Source organism: Haliotis rubra, unplaced genomic scaffold, assembly GCF_003918875.1.
Source record: "Haliotis rubra isolate DU_JTF1 unplaced genomic scaffold, ASM391887v1 Scf165, whole genome shotgun sequence".
In the NCBI taxonomy this organism is placed as follows: Eukaryota; Metazoa; Mollusca; class Gastropoda; order Lepetellida; family Haliotidae; genus Haliotis; species Haliotis rubra.
The window spans coordinates 545258-565838 of NW_025765614.1; the positions used below are offsets into that span (position 1 = coordinate 545258).

At 37.3% G+C, this 20581-nt stretch overlaps 1 protein-coding gene across 1 annotated transcript in view; it reads right to left on the reverse strand.

Moving 5' to 3' along the window:
• LOC124271965 overlaps positions 1 to 20581 on the reverse strand; it is a 60409-nt gene that overhangs the window by 15102 nt on the left and 24726 nt on the right. Inside the window, exon 2 of the mRNA XM_046707135.1 lies at positions 465 to 557. Within this exon, the coding sequence (XP_046563091.1) occupies positions 465 to 557 (93 nt within the window). The remainder of the gene's footprint in view (positions 1 to 464; positions 558 to 20581) is intronic.

A 20581-nucleotide genomic window follows, 5' to 3' on the forward strand; every position in this document is an offset into this window, starting at 1 on the left:
GGTCCGACATGATTGGTAACCTCTTACTTCTACAATAACCAGACCATTGATCAACAGAAAAAGCAGACTGGTCCGACATGATTGGTAAGATCTCACTCCTGCAAGACCCAGAACATCAGATCATGAGACATGGGTAAGACTTCCGCCCGTATCAACCCTTAAATTTCTTTCTAGTCAAAACATATCACCTGAATATATATTCCTCAGCTGATGGATGAAAATTTTAACATGTTTCTTTAATTGTATCTGAACATAATGAAAGACATATCCAACTTCTAAAAGTGCCACTCAAAGAAATTTTTCCTCATCTTTAGAATTTAGGGGATACGTGCGGAAGTCTTACCGAGACATGTCCTTCACTGTTGCAAAACCCCTTCCTCCTACTATAATATACAAACTCCCAAGATGGTTTGATCAACACCAGACCTAAAGTGTCAGCTGCATCTGACAGAGTGGGATCTCACCTTCTGTATCCCTGGTCCGCTGAGATGCAGACCCAGCTCCCGCTGCAGCACCGCTAACTTCCTCTTCTCCGCCTCCAACAGACGAAATGTCACCTGCAATGATAGAACCCAACCATTAGCATCATACAGTATGTTTACATAGAACACTTTAACAACAACAACAACAACAACAATACAAACACCTAAAAAAACACACACCATCTCCCATCCCATCCCTACCCCCCAAAAAGAAAAGAAAAACCACCAAATTACAATTACCACAAAGAGCAAACTGTTCCCAAGCCCATGAAAGCTCAAACATAATCATGGTCTATATCTTACCACGCTGCAATCACAGAAAGAATCCGGCCACACAACCACTCTTAAAAACATCTTGTTGAAGTAAAAATTCAAAACTCCTTTCACCAAAACAGAAAGGTGTGATTAAAAGTAAAATGTCCAAGAGGTGTAAAAGTAGCCACAGTCCGTCAAGCAACACTCATCCTTGGCATGTTCATCCCTAGAATTGGTTTTGAATTCAAAGTCGATACACGTAACATTTTACCAGGACAAATAATGGTGAGTGATTCAATGTCAGGATAATTACAGCGTTTATTGCAGTCTGTCAGACTTGACTACATAACCAGGAATTCACACAGCTTGGGGATATACAGTCTAGCTTGGGTCGTCATTCATTTCAACCAATTTACTCATTAAGTGTTTCAAATACCAAGCTGAACTTTTAAAGCTGCATGGCTACTTGCTTCGTTGCCATGGAGAAAAATTGCCATTGTCTATTTCATGCCTCTCTTGATGTGTTGTCTTTGAAGATGACCTCGTTGACCCACAGCAATGTAATTTCTAACTGTCCTTTGTATATGTTAGTGGACAACTCTTTGCTTTATTTTTACAACATTTATGGCATGGATTTCCAAATCATGATGCACTGTATGATGCAATTTCCTGTTACACTTTGAGTGTTACTGTGGGTTTTTTCAGATGAACAAAACCCATGCTTTTGCATTGTGTATGAGTGTGTGTTTTTCAGATGAACAATTGAGGCAAGTGAGGCCTGTGTTTTTTTCATGAAACAATTGACATGCCTTTGCAGTGTTTGTCAAGTGAGGCCTGTGTTTTTCAGATAAACAATTGACATGGCTTTGCATGTGTTTATGTCAAGTGAGGGCTGTGGGTTTTTTCAGATAAACAATTGACATGCCTTTGCGAGTGTTTATGTCAAGTGAGGCCTGTGTTTTTTCAGATAAACAATTGACATGTCTTTGCATGTGTTTATGTCAAGTGAGGGCTGTGGGTTTTTTTCAGATAAACAATTGACATGCCTTTGTGAGTGTTTATGTCAAGTGAGGCCTGTGTTTTTTCAGATGAACAATTGACATGTCTTTGCATGTGTTTATGTCCAGTGAGGGCTGTGGTTTTTTTTCAGATGAACAATTGACATGCCTTTGCAAGTGTTTATGTCAAGTGAGGCCTGTGTTTTTTTTTAGATGAACAATTGACATGCCTTTGTGAGTGTTTATGTCAAGTGAGGCCTGTTTTTTCAGATAAACAATTGATATGGCTTTGCATGTGTTTATGTCAAGTGAGGCCTGTGTTTTTTCAGATGAACAATTGACGTCTTTGCGAGTGTTTATGTCAAGTGAGGCCTGTGTTATTTTTCAGGTGAACAATTGACATGCCTTTGTGAGTGTTTATGTCAAGTGAGGCCTGTTTTTTTCCAGATAAACAATTGATATGGCTTTGCATGTGTTTATGTCAAGTGAGGCCTGTTTTTGTTGTCAGATGACAATTGGCATGCCTTTACATGTGTTTATGTCAGGTGAGGCTGGTTACACTCACCATTTCACAAAACTGGTCTCATCACTGTATGATAGAGATTTATAAACACATACTTATGATATAGTCCGACTATAGAATTGTTTTGGTCACTTTAATTCACATCGGCATTATAATTGAATTGAAATATAGCAGAGTGAGAATGTTTCAGTGTTTTGTATGGCTTGTTGACTATATTAATCAGAGGAATTCATTTTTATGTCTATGGACTTGGAGGAAATTTAGGGATATAACTATGCATGCAGTGAATTCAAATGCTGACACTTCAGTGGTGTGAATGCAGATGGTCAGGAATAAATCTGAAAGTTTAATTATTTGTCAGTTTACAGATTTGCATGAGAAGACTCACGGTAAATAGGTTGGAAGTAAACCATCACTTAACAAATACAGTTTAGTTATTTGAAAATATATTGCCAGTGTAGTGTTTATGTGTAAGATTAGTATTTCATGGTTATTTTTAAGTCTGGTGGATCTGTAAACCATTTTCATAAAATGTGGCCTAACAGCTATCACAGACATCCAGTCCTTGACTATTTCCTCCAAGTGTCGTGTATCATGTAAATTTTAACATCAACCAATAACACATGGTATCATTAAACTGTCATTAACATACATCACATGCATGACTGACAAGACCATGCATAAATCTATGTTCAAAGACTTCCAGCTTGTACACTGCAACACACGTCAAAGGCCAATCTATATTCAGATGCTGAAATGTCAAATCTACTCGCAATCTCAAACAGATGAAAACTTGCAATAAGCATATGGCTATCGGTTAATTATTTCATCAAGGGTTGTGAGGGCTATTAGTGGGTTGAAATATACAACCATTAACATAAGCTATATGACTTAAAGATGCTTCCTAATGTTTCCTTTATAGAAACAGGAAAATCCTTTTTCTTTGAAATATCCTGTACTTGGTGAAACACAACTTATTCTGCATAACCGATTAAAGTTTGTAATTATTTGAAGTCTTCTCAAGTAGAGCAAGGTCTAGTCTGGCTTTGTTTACCTGTTTGTAAGAGGTAAAGAAGTCCTTGCTGAGACTGGTGAAGAAGGAAAAAAACCCAGCAGTCTTATGAACTCAAAAGCAGCAACATTATCTACATTATTCAATGCATCATTTACCTTGAATAGTGGGGAAATAGAAACTAAAAGTTTGCTTGTATTTACTTGTCTATTTTGAATTTAAATAGAAAATATAAAACTATTTTCATTTCATAAAATACTCCCACACACAACAGTGTCTGCAGGTAGTCCGTATACTAGACTGACATGTCTCTACTTATGATGGTAGTTTAATTATGACAAGTCAATGAATCTGAGAAACAATAGATCAGTATGTGATTTGGTTGAACATGATCCAACCTCAAAACAGTATATACCACAAACTCAAGGGAGCTTAATGTTGGGGATAGCTCAAAGTGATGCCTTGTGGTTAAAGCTTTGGCTCGTCACGCCGAAGACCCGGGTTCGAATCCCCACATGGGTACAATGTGTGAAGCCCATTTCTGGTGTCCCCCGCCGTGATGTTGCTGGAATATTGCTAAAAGCGGCGTAAAACCATACTCAGTCAGTCAGTCAGTCAAAGTGATGCAGATGCTGAAACCCACAAGTGGAGTGAGTGAGTTAGTTTAGTTTCACTAAGCTTTTAACAATATTCCAGCACTATCATGGTGGGGACACCAGAAATGGGCTTCACACATTGTTCCCATGTGGGAATCAAACCCAGGTCTTCGGCGTGCCGAGTGAACACTTTAACCACTCGGCTACCCCAGTTATGGCGCTGACAAACCCAGAAGAATAATCGGAGTGAATTTGAAATTACTGATTCCCTCGTGCCCCCAAATTCATGATACGAACACCTATGTTTTAAACATGTTGAGGAAAAACTCATGTTGTACATGGGTTTAGCGTACTCTGAACAATACGGCATAAGTTATGCTTGTATGCTTGAACATGGGTCTTAATTAACTAACCCTCAAGAAGATTACAACAGTTGATGTATGTGCTATTACTTATGCATTAAACCACAAAGCATGACTGTTGGTAATTGACTCCCAGCAAGGGTTCTTGTTTGGTGTAGAAGTCCCTATGTCACTCTATATCCCAGCTGTGCTGGGACGTGTGTGTGGCCGCAAGCTTCCACAGTGTGGTTTACCACATCATGCCTGGATTTGGTTACACTGCTTTTTAACTGTTGTTTTTTTGCAATTCATATTACACCTGGAATGACTGTACATAAGCGAGTACGCAGTCAACGTGCATAGTTTGTGAGATGGGTTTACTGTTATGTGACATCTTATATTGCTAAGTTCAAAGATTTATCACTGAAAAACTTGTTGGGTTGGAGAAAAATTACTACTTTCATTTTTGGTTGTCAGACTCAAAGTTTGATGCATTGTAGCTACTATTGTTAGGGGATTTTAAGAGTTAGCATCTAATGAATTTTAAAAAAGAACAAACTTATTCCTTTTTCATTACTATTTGTTTGTTTTGGTTGTTGGCAGACACTAGAAAACATTCAGAAAATGTAATCTTGGAAATCTGAAATTACCTACGATTACCAGAGGTATTGGGGTGGCAGGCCAATGACTGTAATTTGGGGGCCCTGGGCTACCAAAGCAACTGTCATAACTCTTCAAAGCAGTTATTATGGCACAAACAAGGGACACAACTCTGCCCAGAACATTGTGGCATCACTGACTAATGGCCTACTGATACCAAGAATATTCAAATAACGCTTTTTCACCAGCATGGTATTTACCAGGGTGCCGTTCTACAAAGCAACCTTAACGCTAAGGCTACCTTAAGTCTATGTTAAAGTATGGGAGTTACAGTCACCTTAGCGCTAAGACCGTTTTGTACAACGGCACCCAGGTAGCTTCTACAAAGCGATCTTAGCGCTAAGGTGACCATAACTCCCATACCATAACACAGACTTAAGGTAGTCTTAACGCTAAGGTTGTTTTGTACAATGGCACCCTGTTCATGTTATTTCACCAACTAACCTGTCAATGATGTTATCTCCACTCTAGTCATTGTAACAAGTCCTACATGCCATAATACCAGTCCATGACCTAAACAAGGCCTTACTGTAACATTACATACATACATTCATTACCAGTTAACTACTGCAAATATCATACAGGCAGAATAATTGATGGTATTCAAATGTTACTGATGCATAAGGTCAGACTGACATCAAATAGAAATGACATCATAACTGAAGATCGTTGATGTTATTCAGCAACTGTAGTTTTATTAAAGACGGGGCATTTTTCTAAAAGGGTGCTCAAAGGGAATGAGAAATAATGGGTATAAAATAAATTATTACGCTCACATTTTTGTCAGACTGATTTTTATGAAAATGGTGTTAGTATTCATGTGTTACCCTTGCTCCTGCTTAGGAATGGCAAAAATGTCTCACACTGTCTCTTAAAATCAGTGGTAGCTCAGTGGTTAAAGTGTTCGCTCATCACGTCGAACACCTGGGTTCAATTCCCCACATGGGTACATTGTGTGAAGCCCATTTCTGGTGTCCCCTGCCGTGATGTTGCTGGAATGTTGCTAAAAGCGGCATAAGACTAAACTCACTCACTCACTCACTAAAAGTCGTGTAAAACTAAACTCACTCACTTAAAATCAGTAAGACACACATGTTCCTATAATAATCTGTACATAAATCCTTGTTGGAAGAAGGCCAAGGAATCACATGACCTGTAATCGAACACTGACCTTTGTAGTAGACATGTTTGTGTTTATGTGGCCAGGAGAAGGGAACCGATTTCTCCTTTGACATTTGACCCTTCTCTGGACAATGTGAAGGTAGAGTTGATGCATACATACTATAGACCTGTTTTCGTACAAGAGATTATACAAGCTAGCCTTAACAATAGCATTGATCTATTTTCTTCGAGGCGTATTTGTGTTTGATCTCAAGGCATGGAAAGTGTTTACAGATATTATGAAAATACCTTGTTGATAGATATCACAGGTTATAAACAGGTCTGACAAGCAACTCAGGTTGAAGGAGTTTGTTGTAGGGTGGCGCTGTGTGTTGTCAAAATCTCTCCTGACTTAAATATATCAGAGGAAAAGCATTCCAGTCTTGACTATCCCCCAAACAAATTCCTTATTTTGTAATAATATGACACCAGGTGATCGCAAAAATAGTAAGCTTGTCCTGTCCTACTGGTTGCATTAACCATTCACAAAATTTGAGGGGCGGTGGGGTAGCCTCGTGGTTCAAGTGTTCAATCTTCGTGCCGAAGATCCAGGTTTGATTCTCCACATGGGTACAATGTGTGAAGCCCATTTCTGGTGTCCCCTGCCATGATATTGCTGGAATATGGCTAGAAACGATGTAAAACCCAACTCACTCACTCACAAAATTTGCCCAAAAAAGTAAGTATCTATAGCTAAACAATGCTTTTTGCAGAATGCCTTCAGTAATTACTGGTACATCACAAGCTATAATAAATCACCCTCAAACTACCAATATCAGAGAAAACTGAATTAATCAAATGGTCATCCAATTTAAAAAGATGAGACATTGAAGCTTTTATATCAATTATATTAATGTTTTATACAATCTGCATAGTTGATATCTGTGTATTAAATGTCTGACAATCAATGTTGTTTTCCCATCACATGATGGGAGGCGTATCACAGCATGATGGGTATATTAATAACATGATGGGGTGTATCCCATAACATATAACATGATGGGAGTGTATCCCATAACATGATGGGAGTGTATCCCATAACATGATCCATAACATGATGGAGTGTATCCCATAACATGATGGGAGCGTATCCCATAACATGATGAAGATTCAACAGACACAAGGCACCACACTGAGTGATTTACTTCAACTGTAATAAACTGATACGAGATGTTGATGGTTAAATCTGATGATTACTGTATCACAGCCTTAAAGGAGACATTATATTCTAATGCACATAAGGGTGATGGATTGTTGTTAAATTGCAAATATGAAACCAATATCTGTTCTACTGTTCTATCACAAAGTGAATGGCATTGTCCTTTATGAAATGTACAACCTTTGGTGAAATTGATTACTTGTATGAAAGTTACTTGAAAGGAGACGCTGAGAAACAACATTAAGATTGTCATAAATCCTGGGAAGGGCTAGCTCTGATGGTGACACTTTTATTGATATTTCACAGAATGCCATTACTTATGCATTCACAGAATGGCTGGAAATAAACCTGTGATTTTCATCAAACTATGAAGGATAATGGTATACTACTTTTGAGAAAACCCACTTCATTTCATACAAGTATAGTAAACCGTCAAAACATGACACCTGGCAAAAACCCACCATTTTCTCATTTCTGTTCAATCTTTCTATCATAAACTGCCAAACGCAGTCATCAACGTCTTTTATGAAATGTCCACCGTTGATGAAATTGATTAACTGCATACATGAACTGTTCCTTACTCTTTTGCCAGTGGAATGCAAATTTATTGGGGTTATGTGATTTTAACAAATGTATTTCCAGTTTTATCACATAATTAATTATTGTATTCATTTAGATTTGAAATCAAACAAGCAATCGCTGTTTGTGATAACTGGCGTTTGTCGTTTCAGCCTGTGACAGTGTTAGAGGTAGCTATAACTTGTATTGGTCTGCCTTGGCAATGTGATATTTCGATTGTTTCAGTGATTCCAGAAGAGGAAGTTGATAAATAATTCCTTCCAGTTTCTTCCCAGCCACCCACTCAATCAGGATAAACACTCTTGTTATTCAACTCCCTCAATGTCAAAAATAGATTCAGATCATGATTAGTATTCCTATTAGGAGACCCCGATACAAATGAGACTGATGTTGTATGTGGTGAAATTGACGTGGATCAATTGCAGGAAATGTGGAAGCGATGCATTGTTTCAGGACAGTAAATCAATGTATGTAGACATATAGATATCACTTCCTGGTTGGTTGTCATGGTGAGAATGTGATGGAGGCTGGTTCAGACAGAAAACAGCAAGTCTAATACATTCACCTTTTTTTCGAAAATCAATTTGCTGAAGTGGAATATATATTTGTTTTAGAATATTCATATAAATTTTGTACCTACCATTTTGTTTTCAAATGTTGTAAATGAATTAATACAATACAATTCTCACCTTTACACACATCTGACTGCTGTGTTTGTAAATCAAGCTAAATTTAATTAAAACATATATCCTTCAAAATAACATGCAACTCAACATTGAAGCAAGACCACATACAATAAACCGAAATGTTGAAGATGTCTTCACCCCTGCAGAAAATGGGTACCCGGTGGGATAAGTCATGTGACTGTAACCTTCTAGCACCTCACAGCTTGGGTTATCTGGGGTAATAATGTGTTGTGCTTGATTGTTAGTGCTATGAGCATACCCGGTGTGAAGTTTGGTGCTATAAGTTTGGCTATATAAATGGATACATTATTATGTCTTATAAAATACATAAATAAAAAACGATTCTGTAAATTTAGATCCAAGCTATCTCTTTGACCAAATATTAGCCTACTCTAATTTAACTGGAATTCACTGTAAATCTCGGAACATCTAATCCTTAAAAGTCTTTCAGCAGCTAGAGTGTAATGGTGACGAAGTATTCCTCCATGGTATCAGTATGTCCTGTGTTATACCGAACCACCTGTTGTAGGTTTCCCTGTCTATTACAGTGCCGGCTGTCTGCATGTGTTTCAAGTGACAGTGGGACCCACTTCCTGATTCCCTTCACATCAGACACATCAAGGATAATGATTCTGACATTTCCTGTCAGATACAGATAAACAGCACAAACTAAAACTGCTGTTGAAAGGTTCTACCTAGACTAACACTTAGTCTCTGAAAATATATAATGTTCTTAGACACAAAGAATTCCATTTAGATTGAAAACAGGTTCAACTAAGGTGGAAGATTCAAAACCTTGACCTGCTGCGTTTTGGTCCTTTGCATTAAAGTAAGGCCTGAGTAGAATGGAAAATAATATGGTTCATATACTGTGAGCAGGTTTATCTTTGACTTACAATTAGAGGTGAGGTGAAATTGGGTTTTACGTTGTACTTGAGAATATTTCGCTCATATGATGTCGTGCATGCGTGTGTATGTGTATGTGCGGCTGCTTGTACTAGCCCAGACTTAATCCGGTTTTATAGTGCTAGCCCACTGAGATACCATGCCGCAGTGAAGCATGAATACCCCACTCAGACACATTATACTGACTCCGAGCCGACCAGTCCTCGTTGTACCCATTAATGCCGAGCCCAGTCAGGGACCAACAAGTACCATATTTTAACGACTTATGGTATGACGCGGTCAGTGATCAAACCCGCGACCTTCCGCTCTCCGGGCGGACGCTCTAACCACTACACCACGGAGGCGGTACTTACAATTCGAAGTCCTGTGAACCTAAATAATGAATTTCCTCGAGTGAACAACACTACAAACTGATAACTACTCCCCGGCAATGGCTATATACTTCATGCTAAGAATTTTTTAGTACAAATAATAATAGATTTTTTCAGGAGAATACAAGATATTTTGTGTGTGTCCATTTTATGCACTACTGCACGCTGGATGCATATTTCTGTGTTGTGTAAAATTCTGATGATGCTCCAATTATCTTATCCACTCCAACCTGTTTGAGGATGATCTGATATTGATGGTATTGTGTGTGATCCTTGTGTGACTACTGCATCCAATGCCACTCACAGCACCAGGTGAATAACAATGGGACCCCATCATGGGTTGAAACTGAACATGAACTATAAATTAACTCATCCAACACTTTCACATCAAGGCCACCCCAGTGTTCCTGGCAGAGAAAGAATAACACAACCCTGGTCTTATCATTCATGACATCTCCATCATAACATATGGATTATGTTTATGTTGCCATCGAAACCGTTTATAACCAAATTCTGGTACAAGGTATACAAATAGTTAACAAAACCTATCAGGTGGGGATATACGTGACAATGTTCATACCTACACCTAACCTCTGCATCACTACAGGTAAACAGGCACACCTGTACACATATGGTACGAAACAAAACTTCATTTTCATTTATATTTTTAAATAAATATTTTTTTTAATTCATGCAAGGATATTTGATCTATAAACATAAAAATTGAATATGTTGTAAATTAATTGATAAACCTGTACAAACACAATATCTGATCTTTTTAAGGGTAATTTTACTCACATTTCATATGAATTAGTTCTTTATTTAAGAAGAATAGTTTATTCATGATATTGATACATGAAACACCAGTTGACAAATTTACATTGTAAGCGTGCATTGTGAACTTTCCAACAGTACATTTCATGACGTACTTGTGTCGTGCAGGTAGGTAACTTGGTCCATAGCTAGGTCAGTAGTCATCTAATATGCTGCTTAATTAACCTAGTAAATAATTCAAACACCAAAGGTAGGTACTCAAATTAAATGGCAATCGCAAGGACAACAATGAAACGCAAGTCGAAAAATGCTGAGTAATTTGTTACCCAGCAAATCATTACGTCTATCAATATTTCCCCTGTAAGCACTCACAAATGTGCTTTTGTTCTTCAGGTCTTGAATACCTGGCATTTTCTCGAAGCCAGTGCTCCAGACAATATTACAGGGACCACATACTTCAAATATTGACAAGAACAGAGCCAGGTCTCAGGCTATCAGAGATACTTTGGAGTGCACGTTTCTGACAACTAGACTCTCAGTTGGGAGGTGACCTACTGGTGAGGGTGCATTTTAAGAAGAAAAGATGTTTTAACATGACACAGAGCATGTACTAGGTGTTACTCTGGCAGAATAACACAAGTGTGAATTCGTAACTGACAATTCACTAGCAAGATTCTTTTAAAAACTGTCATTTAAGGTGGATGACTAATCTTTTAATATTTTGGTTGAAGCTGCAGTCACACAATACTACGAGAGAGCATCTAAAGTTTCATGGGGGTCTTGTGGATATTGTCTGAATATAGAACAAAAAAATCAGTCATTGAATACCTGGCCCAATTATACTATTGAAAGATGGTACTTTTTGATGCCCTGCCTGTGACAATGCAAATAACTTAGAATCACTATGCTATGTGAACAGGATATTCATATTAAACCTGTGCATGGTACCCCATTGGGTACCTATTGATGCCTTGCCTATCATAATACAAAATAATGGGTAACTTAGAATCGCTATGCTATGTGAGCAGGATATTTATCTTAAACCTGTGCATGGTACCCCATTGGGCTGGCTTTATAAAACCGTCATTACTCCTAGCTAGTACATGTAAAGACAACCTGACCTCCCTGTGAAAAATTTATATCTAAACTTTGACAAAGTGTCAAAACTAAAACATTAAACATAATTAACATTTGGGTAGAATTAATATTAATGATAAAATATTGATACTTCCCCAAAAAGGAAAGTGCTAAGGAATATTTGAAAGATCTGATTCCCAATTCATATTTTAAAATTGTCATTAATTTAAATGTTTATCATCTATGTCAATATTTAGTTCATGAATGTACTGGTGCGAAATGATTCTGGAGTATTTTTAATTTGATGTATTATTTAGTATCCGATGCTCGCAGATAAACATCTGAGAAACCGGTACACACCCATGGTGGGGTGGAGGATTGGGAGCTTGGGACAACAAATTCAATATCTTTTTAAAATAACTTTTTGGACATTGATAATCTTCCTTACTCTCTTCCTTACCAACATCTTTGTTGTCAGATTTTAGTTGGTTGGTTGTTGTTTAAAGCCTCACAGAGCAATATTCCAGCTATATGGTGGCGGTCTGTAAATAATCGAGTCTGGACCAGACAATGCAATGATCAACAGCATGAGCATCGATCTACGCAATTGGTGTCAGATTTTAACTCTCGTTCTATGTAAATATATGACAAGAGGGAGGACATCAACTTTCCAACTATAAACTTTCCCTTTGTCTGGAGCAATATTTCAGCAGCTCCAGCCTCGGGGTATATTTTTCCCAACTTTTGAGGAACAACCGAGCATGCTCTTTCTAAGAAGATTTCAAAGGGCGTCATACGATTCTTGTTTAAAAAGTTGTTTAATCAAGGTTATAACATTCAAAGACTCAGTAAAGCTTCAAAAAGATTTTTGGTAGACATGTGAATGACATTTCCAGATTTGATGCATCCGTGACAAGAATGATGCAATTCCCTACTTTTGACTTGTACCATATGTTCTGGTGTTTATTTCTGGTGAATAATTGCCTTGCCTTTGTATGTGTTTGTGAAAGAAGCATCTGGTGGGGCGGAATGCCTCAGTTCTTTATGAACACATTGTAGCATCACTATTTCATAATTATAATGATATTCATGAATACACACAAATGATAGAAGTGTACAATGGACACTGCTTTTAGTACAGATTTATCATGATTATATAAACAATGTTTTGTCACCTTGTTTTGTTGCCATGGTGCAGGTCGAAAACCAATACAAACATCATGGACTGACAGTTAATTACAACTGTGATGTTTTTAATTTTCCTGAACATGATTATGATTTAAATCTTGAATGTCAGTGACCCTCAGAATTTCAGATGAATCACTGTATGTCAGTTTACTTCAGGAGGAAGGACATGTGGTACATGCTTTTGACATTTAATTAACACTGTGAGACACACATGCAGGGCTGACAAACGAAATGATATATACCACTAAAAAGACACTTTCAACATTAACTATGAATACAAATACATATAATACTGTGATGTTTTCTTCAATTCTTTTGAGTAGTATATATAAAAAATTACTAAATATTTTTAGTGTTCATTGACATATAAACTTAACTGTTCTGCACACTGAGTAATTTGGACAAATTTTATGGATGAATATTTATGTTCAATAATGTACGTCCTAACTTCTAAAATGCTACTCAAAGGAGATACTGAGTAATTTTTCTACACTTATTTATACAATGTGCACAACAATTTTCTCATTTATAAACCTACGTAAACACAATTTGTTTTATTTCAGTCAATTCCTATGAATAATTTATAATAACTCCCAAGACTGCTGATTTAAACATTAACAAGAGTCTGTAGACAACAGTACGACTCACTGACATCAACCAGCAGAATGCAGACAAAGTCATGTCATGACTTCCGTGCATGGAATTTTGACATTTAATGCTGATAGGCTACACAGACTCCCATTATGCTTGAAATATATATTCAAATAAACACATCGGTAAAATAATAGCTTTTTGTAATCAAACAAAGGGCAAGCTCATCTGCAGGATGGAACAATTACATCAGCCTACTTCTGTACCAGGAAACTATACACAGAGGCCCATTCACCCCGACCTTGTTAATCTGGACACCCTGTATTCTGGACTGTTACTGATTTCAGTTGGGTTTAACATCTGTGTCAACAGTATTCCTATTACATCACTGTGTCATAACTGCATGTCAGCTTAATCTGGGAGGAAAGCTTTCAATAGTACAGGTCTTAAGATGCTTACAACTTTAGTAAAACCGAAGAGCAGGGGTACCTTGAAACATAATCGACTGAGCCTGGATTCAAACTCAAATTCCTGCATATTGTGGTGCCTGGGACAACTGAGCCATACATGCATCCCTTACTGCTTCAAACACCTAGAGACATTACTACTTACCAATGATTCGGTAATCATGTTAATTTTGTTAATCCGGATGTTTTTCCCGAACTGTATTGTCCTGATTGACAGGGTTTCACTCTGCTACAAGCTCCTGATTCATGTCCCACATCTAATTCAGTAACCCTACTCCATATACTTGACTAAAACCAGTGTTGAATTAAAGAAATCTTCTCACATCAGTTTGCAACTGTCAATCAAACGTATCAGCTGTTAGTTTCACTGCTGCAATTGACAATGTCATGCACCAAAATAATTACTAATTTACCCAGAAATGTTAATGAGGATTACCCAGCACCTGGTTAAACAAGTATTACTGCTGATTGTCTGACTGTAATCTATTTCAAGCTATGGAGGTTCATTACGAGCCGGAAAAGGCTACCTACATGATGAAATATACATGACAAGATGGGACCTGATATACATTTCTTTTGTCAGGTGTCTATTGCACTGATTGGATGTAAAACAGGTGATTGACAGGAAATATACAAGCTATCAAGTCCAAAAGATTGTTGGTGATACCTGTAGCACTGGGGCTATACAGAAACAGGCTATAAACATAATGAAATATACATGAAATAATGGTGGTCAATAAATTGCTGTAGGTATTTAGATGTCTATAGCAATGATTGGTGGTCGATATTCATCTATTGGAAATCAATACCTATGGAGCATATTTTCCTTTTAGGATGTATTATCAGTGAGCCTATAAGCCAGGAATAAGGTTCCTTAATCGTTGTCATGACATGGTACTGTATGGGATAGAGATGTGAAGTGAAGGTCATGTATGTCTTATTGATGAAAAAAACCTGGTTGTTGGAGTGACCATAGCCTTGCTCCAAGTCTGTCATGTATGCAAGCCCATGCATGTATAGTAAATCTATCATTCAAAGTGGCAAGTCTAGATAAGCAGACAGTACAACCAGTCTGTTAGAGGGACATTAATATTTGTATAAACTATTGATTATCACCTTAAAGACTTGTGCAAGTCTAGAATGACCACTGTCAGCAGTATTGCAGCAAATATTCCAATCATCACCCTACCCAACCATCCAACGGATACTTTGAACAGATGCAGGTGCAAATTTATCCATTAAAAATGAGGTGTTACTTCATTAGATATTTTGGTAGAAATTACTCATAAATTAAAACTTAATCATTAAGAAGAAGAAATTTCGAAGTGAAGTTTTAGTGTGTTTTTTATTCGCAGTATGCTCCCACATTATTCATAACTGGACTCTGATCATTTATTTGCCTCTCTTGACACTGAATCATAGGTGGAATTGCCTCCCTTGGTGTGTAAGGATCTGCTGGTTGTGTGTTTGAATCCTATATTTGTGGTCTGTTAGTACCATACACCTATGCTTTATTAAAGTGGTAAACACCTATACTTTATCTACATGGCTCAGATATATAGGGTAACTGATTGTTACTAAGATCTGATATAGATAGGTGATTGGTTCAGGTTCAAAACTGGGCAAGTGGGGTCGGAGTGGAACTTGGAGGCCAGCGTCATGGGAAAAGGTGATGATCACAAACATACAGAGAATGAAAGTGAAACACATGACTAAATAAAACAGGATATACCCTTTCTAACACTTCCTAAGACTAGGAAATTGTTTCCTTCCTGTACCTTGACTGTTACATCTTCATTGACCCGGTCAGATATAAGTATGAGTCCTCAAGTCCCCCTGAGTGAGTGAGGAGGTGAGGTGAGTGAGGAGTGAGTGAGGTGAGGTGAGGTGAGGTGAGGTGGAGTGAGTGTGGTGAGGTAGGTGAGGTGAGTGGTGAGTGAGGTGAGGAGTGAGTGTGGTGAGTGAGTGGGTGAGGTGAGAGTGTGTGAGTGAGTGAGTGAGTGAGTGAGTGAGTGAGTGAGTGAGTGAGTGAGTGAGGTGAGGAGGTGAGTGAGGTGAGTGAGCTGAGCGAGTGAGCCAGTGAGCAAGCAAGCGAGTGGGGTTTAACAACTCTTTGGACAGTAATTTCCCGGTATGGCAGCCCAATGTGAGAGGAAAACCCTAAGCGATGCAGGGCCCAAACTCAACACTTCCATAATCCCATGAGCTCTCATATGGTGCTGGTAAACCAAGAAACATAATCAGGGTGAACCAAGATTTGAACTCACCATCACAAATTTCTGGAATGCAACTTCAGCGATACAACTCTGATTAGCGACTTATGATGCTTTAGACAACTGGTCACCTCCATAAACTGTAACCAATAACTTGGCCAAATATCATTGCAGAGGATAGACATTTACTGGTCTGCCTAGAATATTGCTAGCCATGGGAAGATAGACCAATATTTTACACTGTTTCTTAACCATCACACCACTGTTGTGAAACCCTGTACAAACTGTAGTAAGCCAGACTTGCTGGATATTATAATTACCACAACTCCTTAATTTGCATATTCAAAGGCCAAAATTGAACCCTTACAAAAATCCCACTTCATCAAATTTTGTCAAAATAATCAGTTTACAAACTTAACACACCAATGTTTAAAAATGTCTAATCCTAATAGCCGCTAATCCATTGGCTGGACAAACAACTTATCCACGTTTTCAATTAAACAAGTGTGCCCTTATTCCTCCAAAGTTTCCCTTCATTCAAACAGTGTTTTGTTTTGCTGAAGTTCGTTCAAATGTCTGTGTTGACATACTCTGGGCAGGCGATTACCAAACTGACTCTGTAAGGAGCTTAGTGCAGTTGTGAACCAATCAGACAATTTCAACTCAATGTGTTTTAGAAGTAAACTGGTCTTCGACATGCAAGCTTAGTTTTCTTCTCAAGTGAAGGGTGAAAAAAATGACAGTTTTTCACCTTTCTGTTTGACACAGACTGAAATGTGATCAAACATTACACATCTAATGGAGATTTCCAAGCTTAGTCACAATCATCACACAACCTTTTCTTGCTTACATGAAAATTGTGACAACAGACAGATTTTGGCTGTTTGATTCAGCAATTATTTTTCCAATAACAAACACAAGGGCAGAAAAAAGACCCCAGTGTTATTTACTTGAGGCATGTGATATCTGTAAACAGCTAAGTCATGTTTTAAAGGAATATCAAGTCTTTCCAAAAAATTATTGTTGCTCCTGTCGATAATATTTTTCAGAAAGATTGTTCCTGTTGGATAATTCTGAACCTTATGTACTAACGTGTAATGTATTTAAAAATATTGAGAGCTAACATTACTTCAAGTTCAATACACCTCAAGGCCAATAAAGACATTAAGCCTTTGAAATTCATATGAGACTCCTTCAGCCAAGACCACTAAATCGAGCTCTGGAAGAGTGAAATTCTAGTGAAGGTAGTTTGCACTTACAAGTACCATTTGAGGGCAATAGTTTGGGACCAGTTTCGACATTGCTAAAAATTGGAACTGAATATAATTGACCGAAAATACAACAATAGTAAACATTTTATTCTTGTTCAAGCAAGACAAGCTACCAACACTGAGGGGTTTGAAGTAGTCAAAATACAAATTTTCAAGACAAGTCTTTAATTTCTGGATAACTGATATTTTTAAACAATTAGAAATGAATGAACATTGTTTTACACTGTAGCCAACAATATTACAGTTAAATTCTGGGGTGTGTTAATGTTCTGGGTCTGAACCTGACAAACCATTGGTTGATATCATGACAGACACTCAGGTTGCAATGACACACAATCAACTAAGTGACACACTATAACCACTACACTCCTGATAGAAATTTTCACCAGCTCATTATCATACACACAAAAACATAACATTCACATTTGCAACAAATGAAAATATACATTTTCTTTTCATATGTAAATATTTCTTACAGGAAAAGACAAGTAATGTTTGAAGATATGACGAGAATATATTGACATTTCCAACATTCTTACCACATAGTTGGAACTTATAAACAAAATTCCTGACACGTTGAACATATATAGTCGACATATATGTCACAACAAGTTTCAAAATTGTTCTTTATTTGTTATTTCTGTTATGCTAACAAGAAATACCTCTTTCATATATCTATTTTTAATTCTCAACAGAGGAAGCAGATCAAAAGTGCAAAGCCATGATGGAAGATTGTGTATATTTATTGTAATCCCCGTGACTTAGAACCAATTTCTACCATTTCCCCTTTAAACAAAAAGAGGTGACCAAGCTTGGATCTTATTTGCAAAGTTCATCTATGTCCACAACAAGGTTGACAGAAATGTCTTATTTCAGCTACGCAGAAATATCCTCAAAACATGACTCCCTGTTTACTTAGTAGGTTGTCTCCCCTTTTGACCCTCCTTGACCCTCCCACCATCCCAGAAGGTCATCTGTTGCTAATCCATGTGTACATCTCATTCATTCATGTTCATCGGTGCTTAAATGTCACAGACCACGATGTCACCTGTTCAAATGACGGCAGTCACTTTGCCGTGTAACGCTAATGAAACGTTGGAAACTGAACACAAACACTGAAATATATTTGGGGCACACTTCAAACTGTACCAATTTAAGAAGCTCAAAATGAACCTACAGGATAATTTGCCTGCTTTGTTTTATCACTGAGGGACATACTTCAAAAACTCATCACCAATGAAAACTGTCTGATACATCTTGTTCTTGCTCAGAAAGAGTCAGAATCTTACAACTGACTTCTTCAGGTTACGGGAAGGTTCTGTTGCTTTTATACAATCACTTTTGAAAGAAAATGACCTCACCGCTTGCATAAAAATATCTGGCCATTTGAACATTAGGCCTGATATGTTAATGAAAGGCAAAGATTTGTTTGGAAGCTGTGACCTCTGCTTGCTTGATTTAATTCCATAGAATCAAATTATGAGTAACTGAAAATAATCTATGGAAATGTATAATCTATTGCCCACACCCTATCCATCTGAAATAAAATATAATATTTCATTGAAAAAAATAATAAGTAGTTGGAGCTTACTTATCTTTAAACAGATGTTTAAATTCAACAGATGTCTGAAGCTATGTTAAAGAGTACCAAAACAGGTTAAGTCAGAATACTGATCTACAAGTTTCCATTCAGGTGATGTCATAATTTAAATGAACTTAAATGAATATTATTTTAAAACAATACCTGCATAATAATTCAGGTGTGTTCTGTCACTTCATAATCTTGCACGAAAACCGAAACATTTGGAGTTGAGATGTATATAGCTAAGGTCCATCCCTTCACTTTCATTTTTCAGAAAAATCTAATGAGGTGTTTTTATCCTGAACAGTGATGCTAAAGTAATAGCACTGAAGGGGGTTGACATTTTATACAAAACCTGCACCCATCTCCCAGAAAAAGACTGTATTTGTCCTGGTTTTTTACCCAGACATCAAAGAGCATTGTCCTGGCATTTAGTTTTAGCAAGGGCAGTATAGACTACAGATTAAGTAATGTAATGTCAATGTAATGTCAATGTAATGTCAATGTAATGTCAATCAATGGTTAATGAGTGCAAACATGGACACATTCTGAAAGAAAGATAACAACAGGAAGTGAACTTAATGTGAAAGGAAGTCTCAAAATCCAGGAACTTTAACATAAAATGTAATTTAAAAAAACATCAGTACATTTCATGTTCCTGCTAAACAGATAGTCCATCCTCCCCAACAGCTTGTCATGTGGAAAACAGCATGACTTCTGAATGAAAATGATTTATCTAGTATTAGTGTCACTCTCTGCGACAAAGTGTCTTCTAAAAAGTAATGTCTGGAAAGAAATTTACTGCAGATAACCTTTTAGAAAGAAGAATTTTTTATGCTAAAAGAACCTAGTGAAGATTAATTCTTTTTGAATGAAAAACCTGTTTATTCAAATAGGCAATTTGGGGAATGGTTCCCTTGACTACTAGAGAGTCTTAACAAGCTCTGGTACATCATTTCGAGCAGTCTGGACACCTGTACATCATTTCGGGGTATCAGTACCATGGACACCTGTACATCATTTCGGGGTACATCATGACAGCTTCCTTCCACCATATGCAATTCTAATGTTCAACTGTAGTATGTAAAATCATTGTCAACAATATAAATTAAACCAATCCATTAAGATACTATTGCCTTCTGTACAACATACATATTTTCATAATGAACTGTCAGAGATAAAGTGCAAAAACTGGAATATATCCAAGATGAAAATGAAGTCTACAAATGAATCACAAATCAATCCAACACAGGAAGAAGACACAAATTTAATAAATATACAATTTTAACATCTACTGGTGTTCCTTCCAGACATTGAGGATGAGTTGTCTAACTACCCACACTGGATCTGTGGAATTCGAAAATATCAGCTTGCAATTTCAAACTGTCAGGTATGTCCTTTAAAAAGAAATAGTAAGCTTTTGCTGAAATACCAGTTTCACAGGTAAATATGAAGTCTTTAACTACTGGACCGCCATTCCTCCTGTTTACCAAATACAGAGTGAGAGTGAGTGAGTGAGTTTAGTTTTATGCTACTTTTAGCAATATTCCAGCAATATCACAGTGGGGGACACCAGAAATGGGCTTTACCCTTGCGGGAATCGAACCTGGGTCGTTGGCATGAAAAGTGAACACTTTAACAACTAGACTACCTCACCTCTCAACAAATACAGAGAGTATGTTCTTTCAA